Source organism: Ceratotherium simum, chromosome 4 (genome assembly GCF_057802395.1).
Source record: "Ceratotherium simum simum isolate JZ-2026a chromosome 4, ASM5780239v1, whole genome shotgun sequence".
Classification (NCBI taxonomy): Eukaryota; Metazoa; Chordata; class Mammalia; order Perissodactyla; family Rhinocerotidae; genus Ceratotherium; species Ceratotherium simum.
Window position 1 is genome coordinate 75,008,244 of NC_141903.1, and position 16,014 is coordinate 75,024,257.

General features: G+C 37.5%; 1 protein-coding gene across 12 annotated transcripts in view; it reads left to right on the forward strand.

Moving 5' to 3' along the window:
• Positions 1–16,014, forward strand: part of ARB2A (ARB2 cotranscriptional regulator A) — a 414,663-nt gene that overhangs the window by 274,455 nt on the left and 124,194 nt on the right. For 9 of the 12 annotated variants that reach the window (XM_004420367.3, XM_014797235.2, XM_087430047.1 and 6 more), the window contains 2 exons: positions 127–243; positions 7,941–8,025. The exons of 1 other annotated variant lie outside the window; for it this stretch is intronic. In XM_004420367.3, the coding sequence (XP_004420424.1) occupies positions 127–243; positions 7,941–8,025 (202 nt within the window). Of the gene's footprint in view, positions 1–126; positions 244–2,810; positions 2,918–7,940; positions 8,026–16,014 lie in introns of those variants that run through there. 2 more of the 12 variants (XM_087430048.1, XM_087430043.1) reach the window with 2 other exon arrangements.

The window sequence follows — 16,014 nt, forward strand, 5'->3', positions numbered from 1 at the left end:
GTAACTTTGAACAAGCAATGCATATTGCTTTTTCATTTTTAATATTATTATTATTTATGACTAAACAGGCTACACCCAGTAGGGAAAAAATTATAGCCAATATTTTATTGTCCTTTTTTAAAACAGATGATTCAACGAGAAGCAGATGTAAAAAGTAAGGTAACTGCTGTGGCGTTGACAGACTCTGTTCACAATGTGTGGCATCAAGAAGCTGGCAAAACGATTCGAGAATGGATGAGAGAGGTGAGACTGGATTTTTTCAATGCTGAGATGAATGAGTGTGAGGCTTTATATCTTGAGCCCCCACCAACTTATATCACCTCTCACCCCCAAACTCCCTTTCTAGAGGCAGAACGTTTAGAGGGAATAGAAATAACTAGACATGGTTGAAATAATAATAGAAAACCCTTCTGAAGAACAAATACTATTTTGAAAGCCCTCTGCCCTTTTCTTTGCTTTCTATAGAATATTATGTATGCATACAATATACAGTAGGAACTTTGGCCAAAGAAGTTCGTGATCTGTTAAGAGATCGTTATTCCCTGATACTTAATTTTTCCACCAGCTGTTTAGCGTTGCTGCTGCTTAATTACAGGAAAGCAGCTTAACGTACACTGGGTCTCATACTTTTCTTGAAAAGTGGCACTTTTCCCTGTGCCACTCTTAGATGGATTGGCTCACTACTACCGATGGGGGAGAAGGAGTAACAAGCTGAAATGATGTTTTACTAGATCCCTGAGCTAGGGGAAACCCAGAGGCTGCTCATGGTCCAGCCTCAGACTAAGAAGGCTGCTTTTCACACTTCCTAAGAGCTAGTGAACCTGAAAACTAACAAGGACTCATTGAACATGTTCCCATTTTTTAAAAAACTTTCAGCCCATGATTTCTTTTATATCCTATTACAAATATAGAACTGAAATATCTCTTTTATTTATATTTACCTTTCTGATATTATAAGCAATTGACATTAGCCACACCATTCTATAGCAATTGTTTGGTCAAATCATGTACTTTTATTTATATGAATGAGCTGGTTGCCCTTCCTGATTTTCATCCAATTTTTGTTAATAGAGTACCCAGGCATTTATCTAGCTGACCTCTCACCATAGATATGGTGTAACTTCTTCAGCCCTTGTGGTGCACTGTAAGGACCAGAGAGTTAATGTTTGAAAAGAGTTTTGAATAAATAGAAGGACTAGGCATATAATCCCGTAGGGGTGTAATCATAATGTCACCAATCTGTTTTCACTGTTGTTATTATTCTCCATTAGAAAAAGTACTTTCATCCTGCAAAAGTCTAAAATATTTTTACTCCATTCCTCATAATGGTGTTAAACATATAACGGTGGGTTTTTTAATCTATTCTAACACCCAGGTGTTTTCTGACCACATTGCTTTTCATATTTCTCCTTTCACAATTTATCTACATCCTTAATTGTCTTTTCCAAGGGCCTAAACTTTTTCAAGAGAAATTTTGTGTATTTCTTGCCTATACTTTTTTTATGCTATTTGTCTGTCCAAATGGATACAGAGACAGTTCCCAGCATTATATAAGTACGGTTAATAAATGAGCTGTTAGTACCTTTTCCCCCCAGACATAACCAATATGGAATTTAATACTTGTCCCAAACTAGAAACAGCCTCGTTCATCATTTTTTAATTGCGAGTTCTTCATGTCTCATTGCAGGTGACATATATAACAAAATTTATTTAGCTTTACTTTTTTAAGTATTCCTAACTAAGACTGGATTAGGCATCGCCTTCAAAATCAGAATTATTAATCTGTGCATTTTTTCTTCGGACTGAAATAGACAGTAGTTGAATTCATCTTAATTTGATCAAAGCTGTCATTAATTTCTTTGCAAGCATAGCTTTTATAAAATTTCTTAAAATTTTATAAATGACCTAGTTCTTGAATAGTTTTTTCAGTTCCCTCGATTATGCCTTAGGCATGAAGCAGCATGAAGAGTTTTATATTATGACATACCAAAATTCAAACCACAGTCCATCACTTACCTAGCTGTGTAGTCTTGGGCAAGTTATTTAATCTCTTTGAGATTCAATTTTCTCATCTATAAAATATAATACCTACCTTGCAAACATGGTTGGGACATAACATATGTACAGAAATAGCACAGTTGTTTGCACTTTAAAGTTCAGTAAATCACAGCTGTTATTGTTGTTACCTTCTCACCCCCAAATAATATAAAATACATGAACTGTATTCACCTTTGCTTGATGATTTGCATATTCAAAACAACTTACAAAAGAGAAGTAATTTCAGAACAAGGAGTTAGGAGAACTGAGCCTTTAATAATGATTCTGGCTTAGTCACTCACTAGGTAAATCAATAATGTACCAGGTACTTTCTCTCCTAAGACTCATTGTCTTGGGAAAGCCACTCCATCTTTCTGGGCCTATTTCATAATTGTGAATTAGAGATGATAATTTTTATTCCATCTACTTCATGAACTATTGTGAGAATCAAAAGTGATAACCAAGAAGAAAACCCCTTGAAAAGCAAATGGTACTACTAAAGAAATGAAATGTGTTATTACAAAAAACACTATAATATCCCAGAGATAAAAATTATTAGATCATTGTTGATGGAGTGCTGAAATTATCCCTGCTCAGAGCTCATCCCTAAAACAAGAACAAAAAGGGAGACTATAGAAGTCTATGCCAGATACCTTTGTAGGCAAGTGTGTGATCCCCTAGTAGAGAATTCAGTGTGGTTTGGCAAAATAAGAGTCCAGTGTTCCCCAATACTCAGGAGGAAACTCCATCCCCTCTTCTTTCTCCTTTTTCAGTCCCTATCCATTCTGCAAGACTCCTTGAAGTAATGAAGAGCAAACAAGCCTGGATTCAGTAAATACAAAGGGCTGTTGTCTTGAGCACGGGTGTTGGGAGAAGGGTGTGGTAGAGTAACCTTTGTGTCCCTCAGCATCCCACTTCCCTACCTCCTCCCACTCCAGCTTCATTTAGAATCAGCTCAAAAACTGAGATATTTTGCAAATATCCCTGCCAAGAAAAACACCTTAGCTAAACTGGAATGTTGTCCATAAAAATAGCAGTATGGGGCCAGCCCCAGTGGCCTTGTGGTTAAGTTTGGCCTGCTCTGCTTTGGCAGCCCAGGTTCAGTTCCTGGGCATGGACCTACACCACTCATCTGTCAGTGGCCATGCTGTGGCAGCAGCTCACGTACAAAAAAAAACAGGAAGATTGGCAACGGATATTAGCTCAGGCTAATGAGCTAAATCTTCTTCAGCAAAAAAATTAAAAAATAAGAAATAAGTAGCAGTATGGTTATAGATGAAGTCTTAATGCTTTTGGCCTCTCGATCATTGGCTCCATTATTTCACCAAGCCCTGCATTCAAATTTGGCAGTAGGACAGTGGTACAAATTGTCAAGTCATTCCTATTATACTACAAATTAGTAAAACTATTTTTTGTTTTGTAAGCATGTTTAAATTAATATGCTAAATTTATTGTGTTAAGTATTCATTTACTAGAAAAAGCCGATTTATTTTTTTTTAATCCTACCAATTAACCTACAGAAAGAAGGTTAAGTACTATATTCTTGGATTACTTGTTTAATTTTAAAATAACAGTTTCTTTTAAAGACAAAGGGGGCTACTTTTGGCAATGACTCCGAGTGAAATCTATTCCCAATCAAAAGACCAGGCATACAAACTAAGCCTCTTGAGGAGAGGTAAGAAGGAACCAAAGGTAGCTCCTGTGAGGCACTTCTTACCTCAAGCTCCAGGACGGTAAAGGCTGAGTGGGCAAGAACCTGGAGGACATTATGCTAAGTGAAATAAGCCAGGCACAGAAAGAAAAATACTGCATGATCTCACTTATATGTGGAATCTCAAAGTGTTGAATACATAGAAGAGAGTGGGATGGTGGTTACCAGTGGCAGGAAGATGGGGGAAATGGAGAGATGTTTGTCACAGTGTACAAAGTTGCAGTTATGTAGGCTGCGTAAGTGGAGAGATCTAATGTACAGCATGATGACTATACTTAATAATACTGTATTGAATACTGGAAATTTGCTAAGAGAATAGATTTCAGGTTCTGTCATCACACATACAAAAAAAATGGCAACTATGTGAGAAGATATGTTAATTAGCTTGACTGTAGTAATCATTTCACTGTGTATATGTATATCAAATTATCATGTTGTATGCCTTAAATGTATAATTTTTATTTGGGAAAAAACAAGGCTAAGTGGGTGAATATCATTTCCTCACATACCCCTGGCCTCTGAAAGTCTCCAGCCAAGCCAGATATATGGTTCTACATAACAGTGGAGAACCCTTACCTATCACCATTCAGCTCTGTGTGTCAGTCCTAGAAACATAACTTGGTGAATCCTAGTTCTTGTCTGAGGACACAATGCCTTCCATGTTAAAGATCAGCTTCTAAGGCATTGGTGATTTACAACTCAGACAAATGAAATAAAAGTGAATAAAAACCTAAACTCAATCAGGGCAACAGGCATCTCCAAATACTTCCAAATACCTTGCACAGGAATACCTACTACCCACTTTTCTCTTTAAACATAATATACTAAGTTTTAACCTTTTTACAAAAAATTTTAATTCATTTCATTTCTACACTGAAATATTGTCAACCTTTGGTTCAAATGTCAAAGAGAGTCGCTCAGCACTGTGGCCTACAGGCACTTCTAGTCTATATTAATAGTTTCCAAGCTGTAGGATTTCACAAAGAAGACAGTTTACAACCACAAAAACCTGTAAGGTTATAATTTCAGAATAAGGGAACTTTAAATTGAAAACACTTAACTTTAAGAAACACCCATGATATTGCCTATTCTTCTCTTTTTCCTCAGACCCAGAAAAACTCTAGTTACGTGATCCATCCCAGTCTGCTGGATCTGGCCAAGGGCGTCTTTCTCTCTGCTTGTTGGTTGGGATGAGGTGGGGCTGCATCTCAGGCTCAAGCATGGCTCTGTTGGTACCTCAAGTCCAGCATGCCTTGTCTGCTCAGGGCATCTGAGAATAAGCTCTCCGGGGGCTTGGAACACTCCCCAGCATGCGTTGAGTTTAGGTAGGGCTTTCCTAGTGGGCTGCCTCTCTCACCATCCAGGACACTTCACTAGTGTTCATCTCAACTGAAGAACTGGAATGGGGGGCAAATTGGGGCATTGAGAAGAGGGATAGAATAAGCATTAGAAAAAGTGAAAGAGACTTAGTTTCTAAACTGTAGAAACACATCTCAGAATAGGGAGTTACGTTTGATTAAGATGGAATTTTAGACAAATTGAATTCATATATAAGGGCTGTTTATCTTTCATATTTCTTTCTTTACATTTTTTCCAAGTATGTTTACATTATTTTATTTCATTATACTCTATCACATGTAAAACTTATTTTTAGCTCATTTTGCCCTTTTTTGTACATATTTTTCTCTGTGGGGTAAAAATGTCAAACGTACATCACACATGCACACATACTTGTACACTCGTCAGACTTACGGTATCAAACCTGTACAATCCTAAACAAGTACTTTGTCATTCCAGAGAACTTTTGGACATATTCACTTTAACTATAGGGTGTTTTTTTTCTATCCTATTTTTATGAGAGATCAAAGCCTACACATATGTCTAGATAAAAACTGAAATTTCAGAATCATAAAATGTTAACCTATATTTTGCTTTAAATGTTTGAGTTAAAGGTGACCTGGATAAAATCCATTTTGTTCAGCTTTTTAAAGTCAATGATAATGAGTTAGAAAATGATTAATCACCTGCATATTGTAATGTACCATCACTTTTATTAATACTAGAAATATCTATGAGACATAGTTTTACATATGTGAAGTGTAGGGGAGCAGTATTAAGACTGACGTATCACCTGGGTAATAGCCAACTTGCATCAGATGTGGAGGTACTACTGGAATGAATAATAATTAAAATATATACCTAATCGCTGCCTGTCTTCGGTAGTGCTAATTGCTGTCATTGAAAAGACTGAATTAAGAAAAAGAGAGAGAAAGAGAAAGTCATTCTTCATTGAAGCTATCTCCCTGTATCATTGGGAGCCTATTTTTAGTACCTATAGAAGTCATGATTTTTGAATTTATTAGGGGCTGTGATGAATGATAAAACAAATCATCCATTTACATATCTTGACACTGCTTTGGAGAATACTATTTCTTACAAGCAAGTGTCACATTGTATATAAAAGCTGGCTAATTGTGTGCTAATCTTCTGCATTATCTAGAACTCTCTGATGTGGTATTCTGTCAATAGTAATATTAATTTTACTTATTTCAAATGTATGAAATATCTTCTAAAACCCTATTTCTTTTATAATTTCTGCTCTTTTACATTGTATAATTTTGCATTCAGCTGCTAATTAAGATTAGGAGTGTAAATTATAGAATATGTATCCACTTTAAACCATCAAGCTTTTGTAATACATGAAAATACTAATATTTTATCCATTTTAAATGTAAAGAGAGGGAAAGCATTTAAGAACATTACTAGATGTTGTGTTTGTTTTCATGGGTTTTTTTCCACACAGTTCAATAGTTTCATTGATCTACTGTTTCTTACAAAAATCTGCCATGCTTTGTGAACTTCACTTTCTAATCTCATACAGCAACCCTTCCTTTATGTTATTCCTGCTCTCCCTGGTCCCAGAACAGTAGGGTTGCCTTGACAAATCTATTCAAAAGCCATTCCTCGGCCTTTATTGGTGGGGACTGGGGCCTTTGAAATTCTCTCCTCACTGCAACACAGCTGACATCTTCTTCCAGACAGAATGAATTAAGGAAATACAATAAGACACTTGATCTACCAGTCAAGGATCTTTCCACAGTGAGGACGGATCCCATGGTGCACAACCAGGGCAGCAAGCATCTAAAAATACACAATACATGCTTGTTTACCAGAATAGCAATCAGCGATTTTTCCAACATGATTGATAGGACGATTTCTTTTAAAATAAAATCTGTCTGGAAATTCATTTTGTGTGTGTGTGTGTGTATGTGTTTTGGAAATTTTTTTGATAAACCATATGATGTTTATCACATTTTTAAAGCCAGACTTCAAATACAGACTTAAAATGTATGGAAGGAATATAGATTATTTTTATTTCATTTGTCTGAATTGTAAATCATCCTTATCTTAGAGGTTGATCTTTAATACTGAAGGCTTTGTGTCCTCAGACACACAGCTACAATTCACCAGGTTGTGTTTCTTTTGAACTATTGATACAGCCTTGACTGAAACAGGTTGAAGTAAAAATTAAAAGATAGTATATTTTGAAGAGTAATTGCAAATTTTGTTTCTTGTAGTATTACAAAGACAAAGAATGTAGTTTAAAAATGTAGCTATTCGTTCACATGTTCAAATTAATATTTATCTCCATCTAAAAGTTAAAAATGGACACCCTTTTCAATTTCCCTTTTTTTTATATAATTTTTTATTTATTTATTTTTCCCCCAAAGCCCCAGTAGATAGTTGTGTGTCATAGCTGCACATCCTTCTAGTTGCTGTATGTGGGACGCAGCCTCAGCATGGCTGGAGAAGCAGTGCGTCAGTGCGCGCCCGGGATGCGAACCCAGGCCGCCAGTAGCGGACCGTGAGCACTTAACCGCTAAGCCACGGGGCCAGCCCTCAATTTCCCTTAATTATAATCCTACCCTTCTCTTAGAAATATATTGCATCATGGTTCACAGAAAGTTACATGTCTTCTTAATATCAGCACAGATGATTCACTGAATTGTAGAAGATAAACTTTTTTCCAAGTAATTACTGTTTACATAAGAAAATTTTTTACAGTGCATGGAAAAAAATTGAATATACTTCTAGTGGTTGATTATATAGGATAAATTAATCTCTGCAGCCTAAAATGTTGGTCTTGGCTTAAATTATGTTTCAACAGAAAATTGCCTCTATTCCATTTCAGAACTGTTGTAATTGGGTCTCTAGCACAGAACCATTAGACACATCAGTGGAGTCCATGCTGCCTGACTGTCCCCGAGTCTCAGCAGGTAGGTGTTTGATAAGAAATGTATGGATTTCTTTTAAGGTGAAAAAATAGGCTAATAAAATGTGGAATTCTGTTTTGCGAACTAAGGGTGTTGTTTTGCCTGGAGTCTTTGAATGAGTTATTGGTGACATACGGTATGGGTCTCATCCACTACCAGAAATTTGTTAAGTAGCTGAAAATTCTTACCAACAATCTCAGTAAAGATGAATAGGTGAAACAATTTGATAGTAATATAGACAGTTGCTGTTGTAGCTTAGGGAGACAAGATGTACCTAAGTAAAAAGTTGATTAGACAAGGACTGGGTAGCCATACGGGGTCTCAGAGTATTTGACTCTGATTGAGTCCCAAGTCAATGATACAACAGGCAGTTAAGGCTTGAGTTCATAGAAGAGAGATTGCTGTGGCCTAGAGTCTTCAGAAAAGTTTTTCATACAAAAGATTTTGGCTGGGCCTTGTGTGTTAGATAGGATTTGGATTGTAGGAAGATGTGCAGGATGGCATTCTAGGCAAAAGAAACAGAGCAATGTAAGGAGTAAGGGCTGGAATGGATCTGCAGATGTTCACAGGGAACTAAGGCAAGACTGGCCTGCCTATTGAAAGGAAAGAGGTGGCGGGGTGAGCACCTCAGGAAGCAGGTGGCCTCCAGACAGTTTAAGGATGGCACTGATTTCCAGCCTACAGGATTTGTACTATAGTCTCTAATCTCTATGTAAGAGGAGAGAATGACATTTTTCATTGCTTTCTGGTTTTGGCTTTCACAGTTCTCAACCAATTTTGATAGTAAACACAAAGTGAGTAATGGTATCTGGTTATGGCTGCAGAACAGAAATGGGCTTGCTATGGCCATGGATGCCAGAGAATGAGCAGAAGTTTTCAATACAAACTGCTCACATAACAATCATAGGAGATAGCTAATCACTAGGTACTCAGAGTTGTATATTTATATATTTGAAGGAAATAATTTGGAGAACAGTTCAAATACTAGGTAAAGAACTATTATTATAATTTAATTTCACTATCATTAATACCTGAACTTGAACTGAGCTTCACTGTCATTATAGCTAAACTTTTAAGGTCTGTCAATCGGAGTTCAATCAGAGAAACAGACCATTAGGAGATATGTATGTGCTACAATATGTATACATATGTGTGTGTGTCTGTGTGTATGTATATGTATATGTGTGTGGATATATTATACAATTGATTCTCTGTACTAGCAGTAATTATGTTCTGTAAAGTCTCTGAGAACACTGAAATCGTGAATACTGAATCACTACTTCCAGGGGAAATACAGGGTTAGGTTCCTGCAAGCCTCTGGTCACAACATTTTCATCAAGCAATCAATATATAACCTTGTTTTATGAATGTTACTGTTTAAAGACACGTTATTTAACATATATTGTTGTTTCACTAACATTAAACTCACAGCCAACAGCACTGTAACTCATGCCTGAATGAAGCTTATATAACACAGTTATTTTCTCCTTAAGACACATCAGTCTTCTTGTGCTTAGCAATACTACACAACACTTGAGCACTGTACTTGGGGGCCATTTCAAACAGTGAAATCACCAACAAAAGCACAAAAATGTGAAAAACATGGCACTAAATAGTCTGCTAGAAGGACACCTGTTTACAGTATGAGAACTGAAACAAGAAGGCAAAGCATGGCCTTGATTGACCTTAGTTAGGAATGTGCATGTTGAGCAACTCAGATTTTTTACCATTCTGAATCTGCGTGTGTCTGCAGTTGATCACAAAAGCACCATGAGTATTGATTTGAGGAGTTAGAAATCAATTGTAGTAAGCAGATGAATTCACAAATATGGAATCCACAAATAATGAGCATTAACTATATATAGTAAAGGATTTGTTACAGGGATTTGACCAGAGCTGGTTAAGCGGTCTCTGTAAGAATGTTGACTGCACCTGATGCTAGAGCTTGAGTCTAGAGAGCAGATAGTTGTGCAAAGATGGATGTAAAGTGGCGGAAAGCAAGAACAAGCTAGAACCCATAAGCATGATCTGGAGCCCATGAGAATGGACTTAAACCCATGTCAGTTCTTGTGGCTTCTGTCCTGGGTAATGTGGGTGTCCTTTAGAAGCCAGTGCCCTTTGTCATGGAGCTAACCAGGCAAACACCTAGCCCAGGAGTCAGAGAGGCTGAAGGAAAATGCAGGGGAAAGTGGAGCAGAAGCAGTTCTACCTCATGCCGCCAGATGAGCCAACAGATAAACAACATGTGTGAGCTAGAACTGGCTGCTGCTTGACTTTAACCCTCCAAATTTCCCACAGCAATCTCCCTGTCCACCATCCTAACCAGAAACATACAGTCTGAAAAGAAATTCTGGAAAATGTAGTTCAACCTAGCCAAATTCACACATTACAGAGCCTCCACAGTCCACCCCTTGTCAGCTTGGCCCTCATATACATCTCCAGACTTAATCTTCAAATAAGACATTAATGAAGTCATACTTCCACCTAACATGATACAGCTATCCCATGTACCACTGAAAACACACTAACCCTTTCCCCAGAAGAGGATACAAATCCCCTTTATTGTCCTCGGCTGATGTTCATTCTTCTCACCTTTGATATCCTATAATTTAAATCCTGAGAGATAAAGCTAATTACTGTTGACACATCTTACATGAGATATTAAGGGAATAAGAGAGGAGAAGAAAACAAAAATATTTATATATATTCATATCAATCTAAGGAAGAAATACTCATCAGAATTACGTTCCTCATTTTTGCAACTGGTCATGTAGTTGTAGCCACATCCTGAGGGTCTGGGCCATTAGCAATCTTGCCTGAGGTACCTTGTTGTAGTTTTCTATTGACATTAATCACAGGAAGTACTAACGTATCCTAGAGGATTTCCTGCATTGCAGACATACTCCTCTTTATTCCCATTGTGTAGTTGCAGCTCAATTTTCCCTTAGTAATCAGGATCAATCACCCCAGCCAATATAGTAACAGTCTGTTGCTTATTAATTCTGTGGTATAAGGAGCCCAAAGTGGCAAAATGGCAGTCTCAACTTCCAGTTCAGTGGAATCATTGTTGTGTCTCCTGATAGAAGCATTTCTCCCCATGGAACTAAGACCTTCAGACCAACAGCCTAAAGTCATGGGAATGGGAAGCAACTGTTTTGCTAGTAGATTACTAAGGGTAAGAAGAAGAGAAGGCAGTCCCATTTCTACCCATTCATTCCCAGATTGGGAAAAATAGCACAGTATATTAAATGCTGATTTAGAGAAAATACCACATCCTGGAGGACATTGTCTCAGCCTCACAAGGTGTTGTCACCTAAGCAGCCACCATCACTAAGTCTTCAAAAAGTCATTCCACCATTCTGTCAAGCCTGCTGCTTAAGAATAACGGGGAACATGGTAAGACCAGTGAATGTTGGCAGACCTCAGGCTCTTTCTCGTCCTCTTGCTTGTTCTCTCTGATGGAAGCCAGCTGCCATGTTGTGAGCTGCTCTACAGAGAGGCCCATGTGGCAAGGAATTGGTATCTCTGGCCTAGAGCCAGTGAGGACCTGAGGTCTGCCAACAGCCACGTGAGTGACCTTGGAAGAGGATTCTTTCCCAATAGAGCCTTGAGATGCCTGCCACCTGGGCCAGCACCTTGACTGTGGCTTTGTGAGAGAGAGACTTTGAGCCAGTCACCCAGCTAAGTCACGCTCAGATTCCTGACCCACATGAACTGTGAGTGATAAATGTGTATTGTTTTAAGCTGCCACGTTTTGGGGTGATTTGTTCCACAGCAGTAGATAATTAATACAACAGGCTTAAAACTTTAATTCTGGTGCTCACTTAAGCCTACCTTAACTTTTTTTGAGGCTTTTATCTTTGCTCTGATACCTTAGAGTTTAAGAGCAGCTCTTTCTAAAAAGGCAGTAAAAAGCTGAATTGAAGAGAGTTCATTTCTACCCTTGCTCCCCCCCCCACCTCATTAGACTTTGCTGTACAATTTATCAGAGACAAGATATTAACTTTTTTCTTTATCACCCTCATTTGATCTTATACTAAGTCGTCTCACTATTCAGCTCTTCCCTGACCAAAGATTTTTCTTAGGACAGAATTGCTACTCTCTATAACCTTCTATTCTCTGTGGATTTTTATTCTGACAAATTTGGCTTAAATCAGAAGGAGATTTCACATACACTCCCCCGCATATGTCCATTTCTTTCTCAGATATTTTTGAGCACTTATTATGTTCCAGGCACTGTTCTGGAAACTGGGGACATAGCAGTGAACAAGAGCTTATCACAACTATCTTCTTTTTCCCAAAAAATTATTTTTAAAAAAAACTGTTTCCTGGTCCTCTGCTAGTGGGTAGCTTCTCCCTTCTGAACGGGGCATCAACATAAAGTGGCATCAAATGAGAAGAGTTAGGGCCAGCACCCCCAGCATTTTCCACACCTACTTATAAAAACTGAATGGTTTTTCAATCAAAATCAGTGATTTTCCTCAAAGAATCCTTAAAAAATGTTGAACAAGGAGTATAACGTGATCAAAATGGGATTTTAAAGAAGATTAAGTAAGTAAATGGATAAAAGAGACGAGCAAGAAGCTGGTGGCAGTAGACTCAGCAGGCTGCGGCAATAAAGCAAGTGTATGGGCTGATGGTGTGAACCGGAGTGGAGGCAGTGGGAACCGAGAGGATAGGAGAGCCACAACAAATACGACTCACATGGGCAGATGCTGCACTCCTGGATGATAAATAGATTGGGTGGAGGCTAAGGGAGAAGGAGGAGACAACGATAAGCTCCAGTGAAAAGTAACTGGGATAATGAAAATACCATTACCAGAAGTATCAGGGAGCTGGAGGGGGAAATCAATTAAGGGCAAGAGGTGATGAAACTGTCTTATGACTTAATTGAGGTGATAGCAGGAAATTCAAATGGAAATAACCAAAGGTTGTTGAAGTACCTTTGAAACACCTGAAATTCTCCAATCTATAATCCTGTTACTGTAATCTAACATGTTAACATTATTTGAAGATTTCAACATGTGTACTGACCACAAGTTAGTAATGGATATCCAGACTATACATTCAATTTAGTGAAGTCTTTTTTTCCAGCTTTCTAAATTATAAAGATTTTTTTCTTGTTATAATATGCTTTTATCTTTTGACTAGAACTTTCATGGTCAAAGCAGTCATATTACCTATAAAAACACATACTCATTTAACACCGTATTTTTTCCTTTATTGCCAAATATGTTTCCCTTTACAAAAAAAAAGACCCATTGCTCCTCGTAGCTTCATTTTTAAAACAGGCACAACAAAATTTTTAAATTATATTTAAAATATCACTGATAATTATTTTCAGTACAGTGATACTGTTTTAATTTTTCTTTTAAAAGCACATGGAATACTTGACAACTCCCTACTTAAAAGTTGGCAATGTTGCACCTTATACTTAAAATGAAGTCTGACTTTTCAGTTATTATAACATATAGTGAATGGTGGATATTGAGGGATCTTGAATATATGTCAAATGATGGTTCCCACTTCTTTCTATTAATAATGTTTCCTAGTAATCAGCCAGTTAGAAACAATGTTATTCAGAGAATTATATTATAGGTTAATAGGATCTATGTTTGCAGTATAGCCCACATTCTGGTTGGTTGTTAGTTATAAAATGACAACAACAAATAATTAGCCTCACTTATCTTGTAGAAATGTTATGAGGACAATTTTTTTAGTATCTGGAGGGATATTTCGAGTCCATCAGAAGGAAGGCACTGTAAAAATGTAATGTGGTACTATATATTCTCATTCTCATTTTAGAATTTAAGGCTATCATTTATTTCAAAACTAGTATTGATCATCTTAATCCTATAGGAGTGAAAAGGCATTTGTAGGAATATTCTCCCTTCCATTTCCCTGTCTCCAGTTCTATTTTTAAACAGCAAATAAGTTAGTTATTCATGTTTTCCTATGTTCTCTGTGACATTGATAAGGATCCCAAAATATTACACAGAAACCGGAGTCACAGAAAGATAGAAAATATAGTGAAGAAATCAAAAGGAAAACTAATAGCCGAAAGAAAAATGTTCAGAAGGACACAGAAATCTGGAAACAATAAAGCTGAAAGAGACGTTGAGATAGCAGTAAAGATGAAATTAGAAATGATCTTGCATGGTGTGCTGCTCCCCAAAAACAGCTCATATAATTTTTGACTGTGTACAAGGAGGCATTCCCCCAGGGCCAAAGGACAGCACAACATAAAGTGTTTGAAAACAGACAAGGTTACAGAGCGTTGACATCTTTGATGTCTTACAAGTCTGGACACAGCTTGCTTTGGTTGGCACATGACTGACAGGCTGCTCTTTGCCAGACTGGTTCTAACTGGGGTAGGTTTGGGTAAGTACTGCTGCTGGGGCTCCTATACTTTCAGCCCCCCGAATGTGCTTCTTATGTGCCTCTCTGGGTTTGAGCATTCAGTCTGCATGCATTCATTCGGCAAGTATTTACTGTGGACCAGACATTGCTCCAGGTGCCAGGGACAGAGCAGGGAATTACAATAGATAAAAATCCCACGTGGAGCTTACGTTCTAGTAAGGAGGACAGACAAGATAAATAAGGAAAGTATATAGTATATTAGATAGTGGTAATTGGTAGGAGGAATATAAAGCAGGAAGAGAGGACCTGAAGTATGTGTATGTGGAGGGGAGGATTTGAATTTTTAGAGAGGTGTCCAGAGAAAGCTTCGCTGAGAAAATGACATTTCTAGGACACTTCTTCCAGTCCTGAACTTCTGCCACCTCCCACTAATTACGACAGTATTTGCCTATCTGACTTGAGAGATCCTTTTCCTGGACTTCAGGGTACCTACTCAATTCTGAAATCTGTGCCATTCTTTCTTCCCAGCAGTCTCTTGTTCTGGATCCTTGAAAACCTGACCTCATCAGACCCACTTTATCAGTTCTCTAAGGTTTATGGTAACCATAAAGCATAGTTGCCGGCAAGTTATTAAGATTATTCCACTCTTCCTGAAGCGACACATATAGAAAAGTATAACATGTGTATGGCAGTCTGGTGTTCACAGATAAGGCTGCTTATGTCCAGAGGTGAATGGACAGAAGAACCCCTCCTGGCTGACCTGAAGGGTGAAGGGATCAGTATTTTGACATACCTGCCATCACTTTACACTAGGCACACAGGATGGAAAACCCTACCTCATAGCTTCATTTTTTCACCTACCATTAAGGAAATACCTGAACCTAGATGCCCTAAAACTATGTGGTCTAGATGTCTGATGCCTGTCAACATATTTCCTCCCAGAACTTGTGTCCATCTAGTTTTTCCTCGCCCTTGTCATGGTTTGAGACAGGCTTTTCTCTATTATTTCAGCTTACCTAGAATGCTTGATGTAAATCAGGGCACCTCAAAATTAGAAAGATAACAGCATAAATGTCAAAAAAAAAGAAAAGAAAAAATTTAGAAAGAACCATAGTAGACGTCTTAGGAGTTAAGAATTAAACTTGAAAACTTAACTATATTTAGATAATCGTTTCTTGGTTCTGGATTTAGAAGGGAACCATTGATAACACTTACCTAACTGTCAAGCCCCATTTCCCCACCAGAACAGAAAGTGGAAAATTAGCAATTTCTAGGTGAATTTGAATTGTAGAAAACCTGCTAATATAACCTTAATTTTTCTTTGCTTAAATAGTCCAGATTGACTGTTTACACTGACTGAACTTACTGAGTATTTGCTAAATATTCACTTTGCTTTATTGCTGAAAATATGTCTTAAGGAAATGACACTAAGGAGTTATTTCTCTTCTTTGTTAGTGAATAATCACTTCCATCTAAAGATAGCACTGAAAAATCAACAGTAATTGCTTCTAGAATGTGGTGTCATTCAGAATGTGTAGACAAGTTGAGTTGTCTGAGATATTTTTAGACACAGCTCAAATGAATTAATTGAAAATCTATACTTTGCCTTGTAAACAGACCTTAAAATTCAAG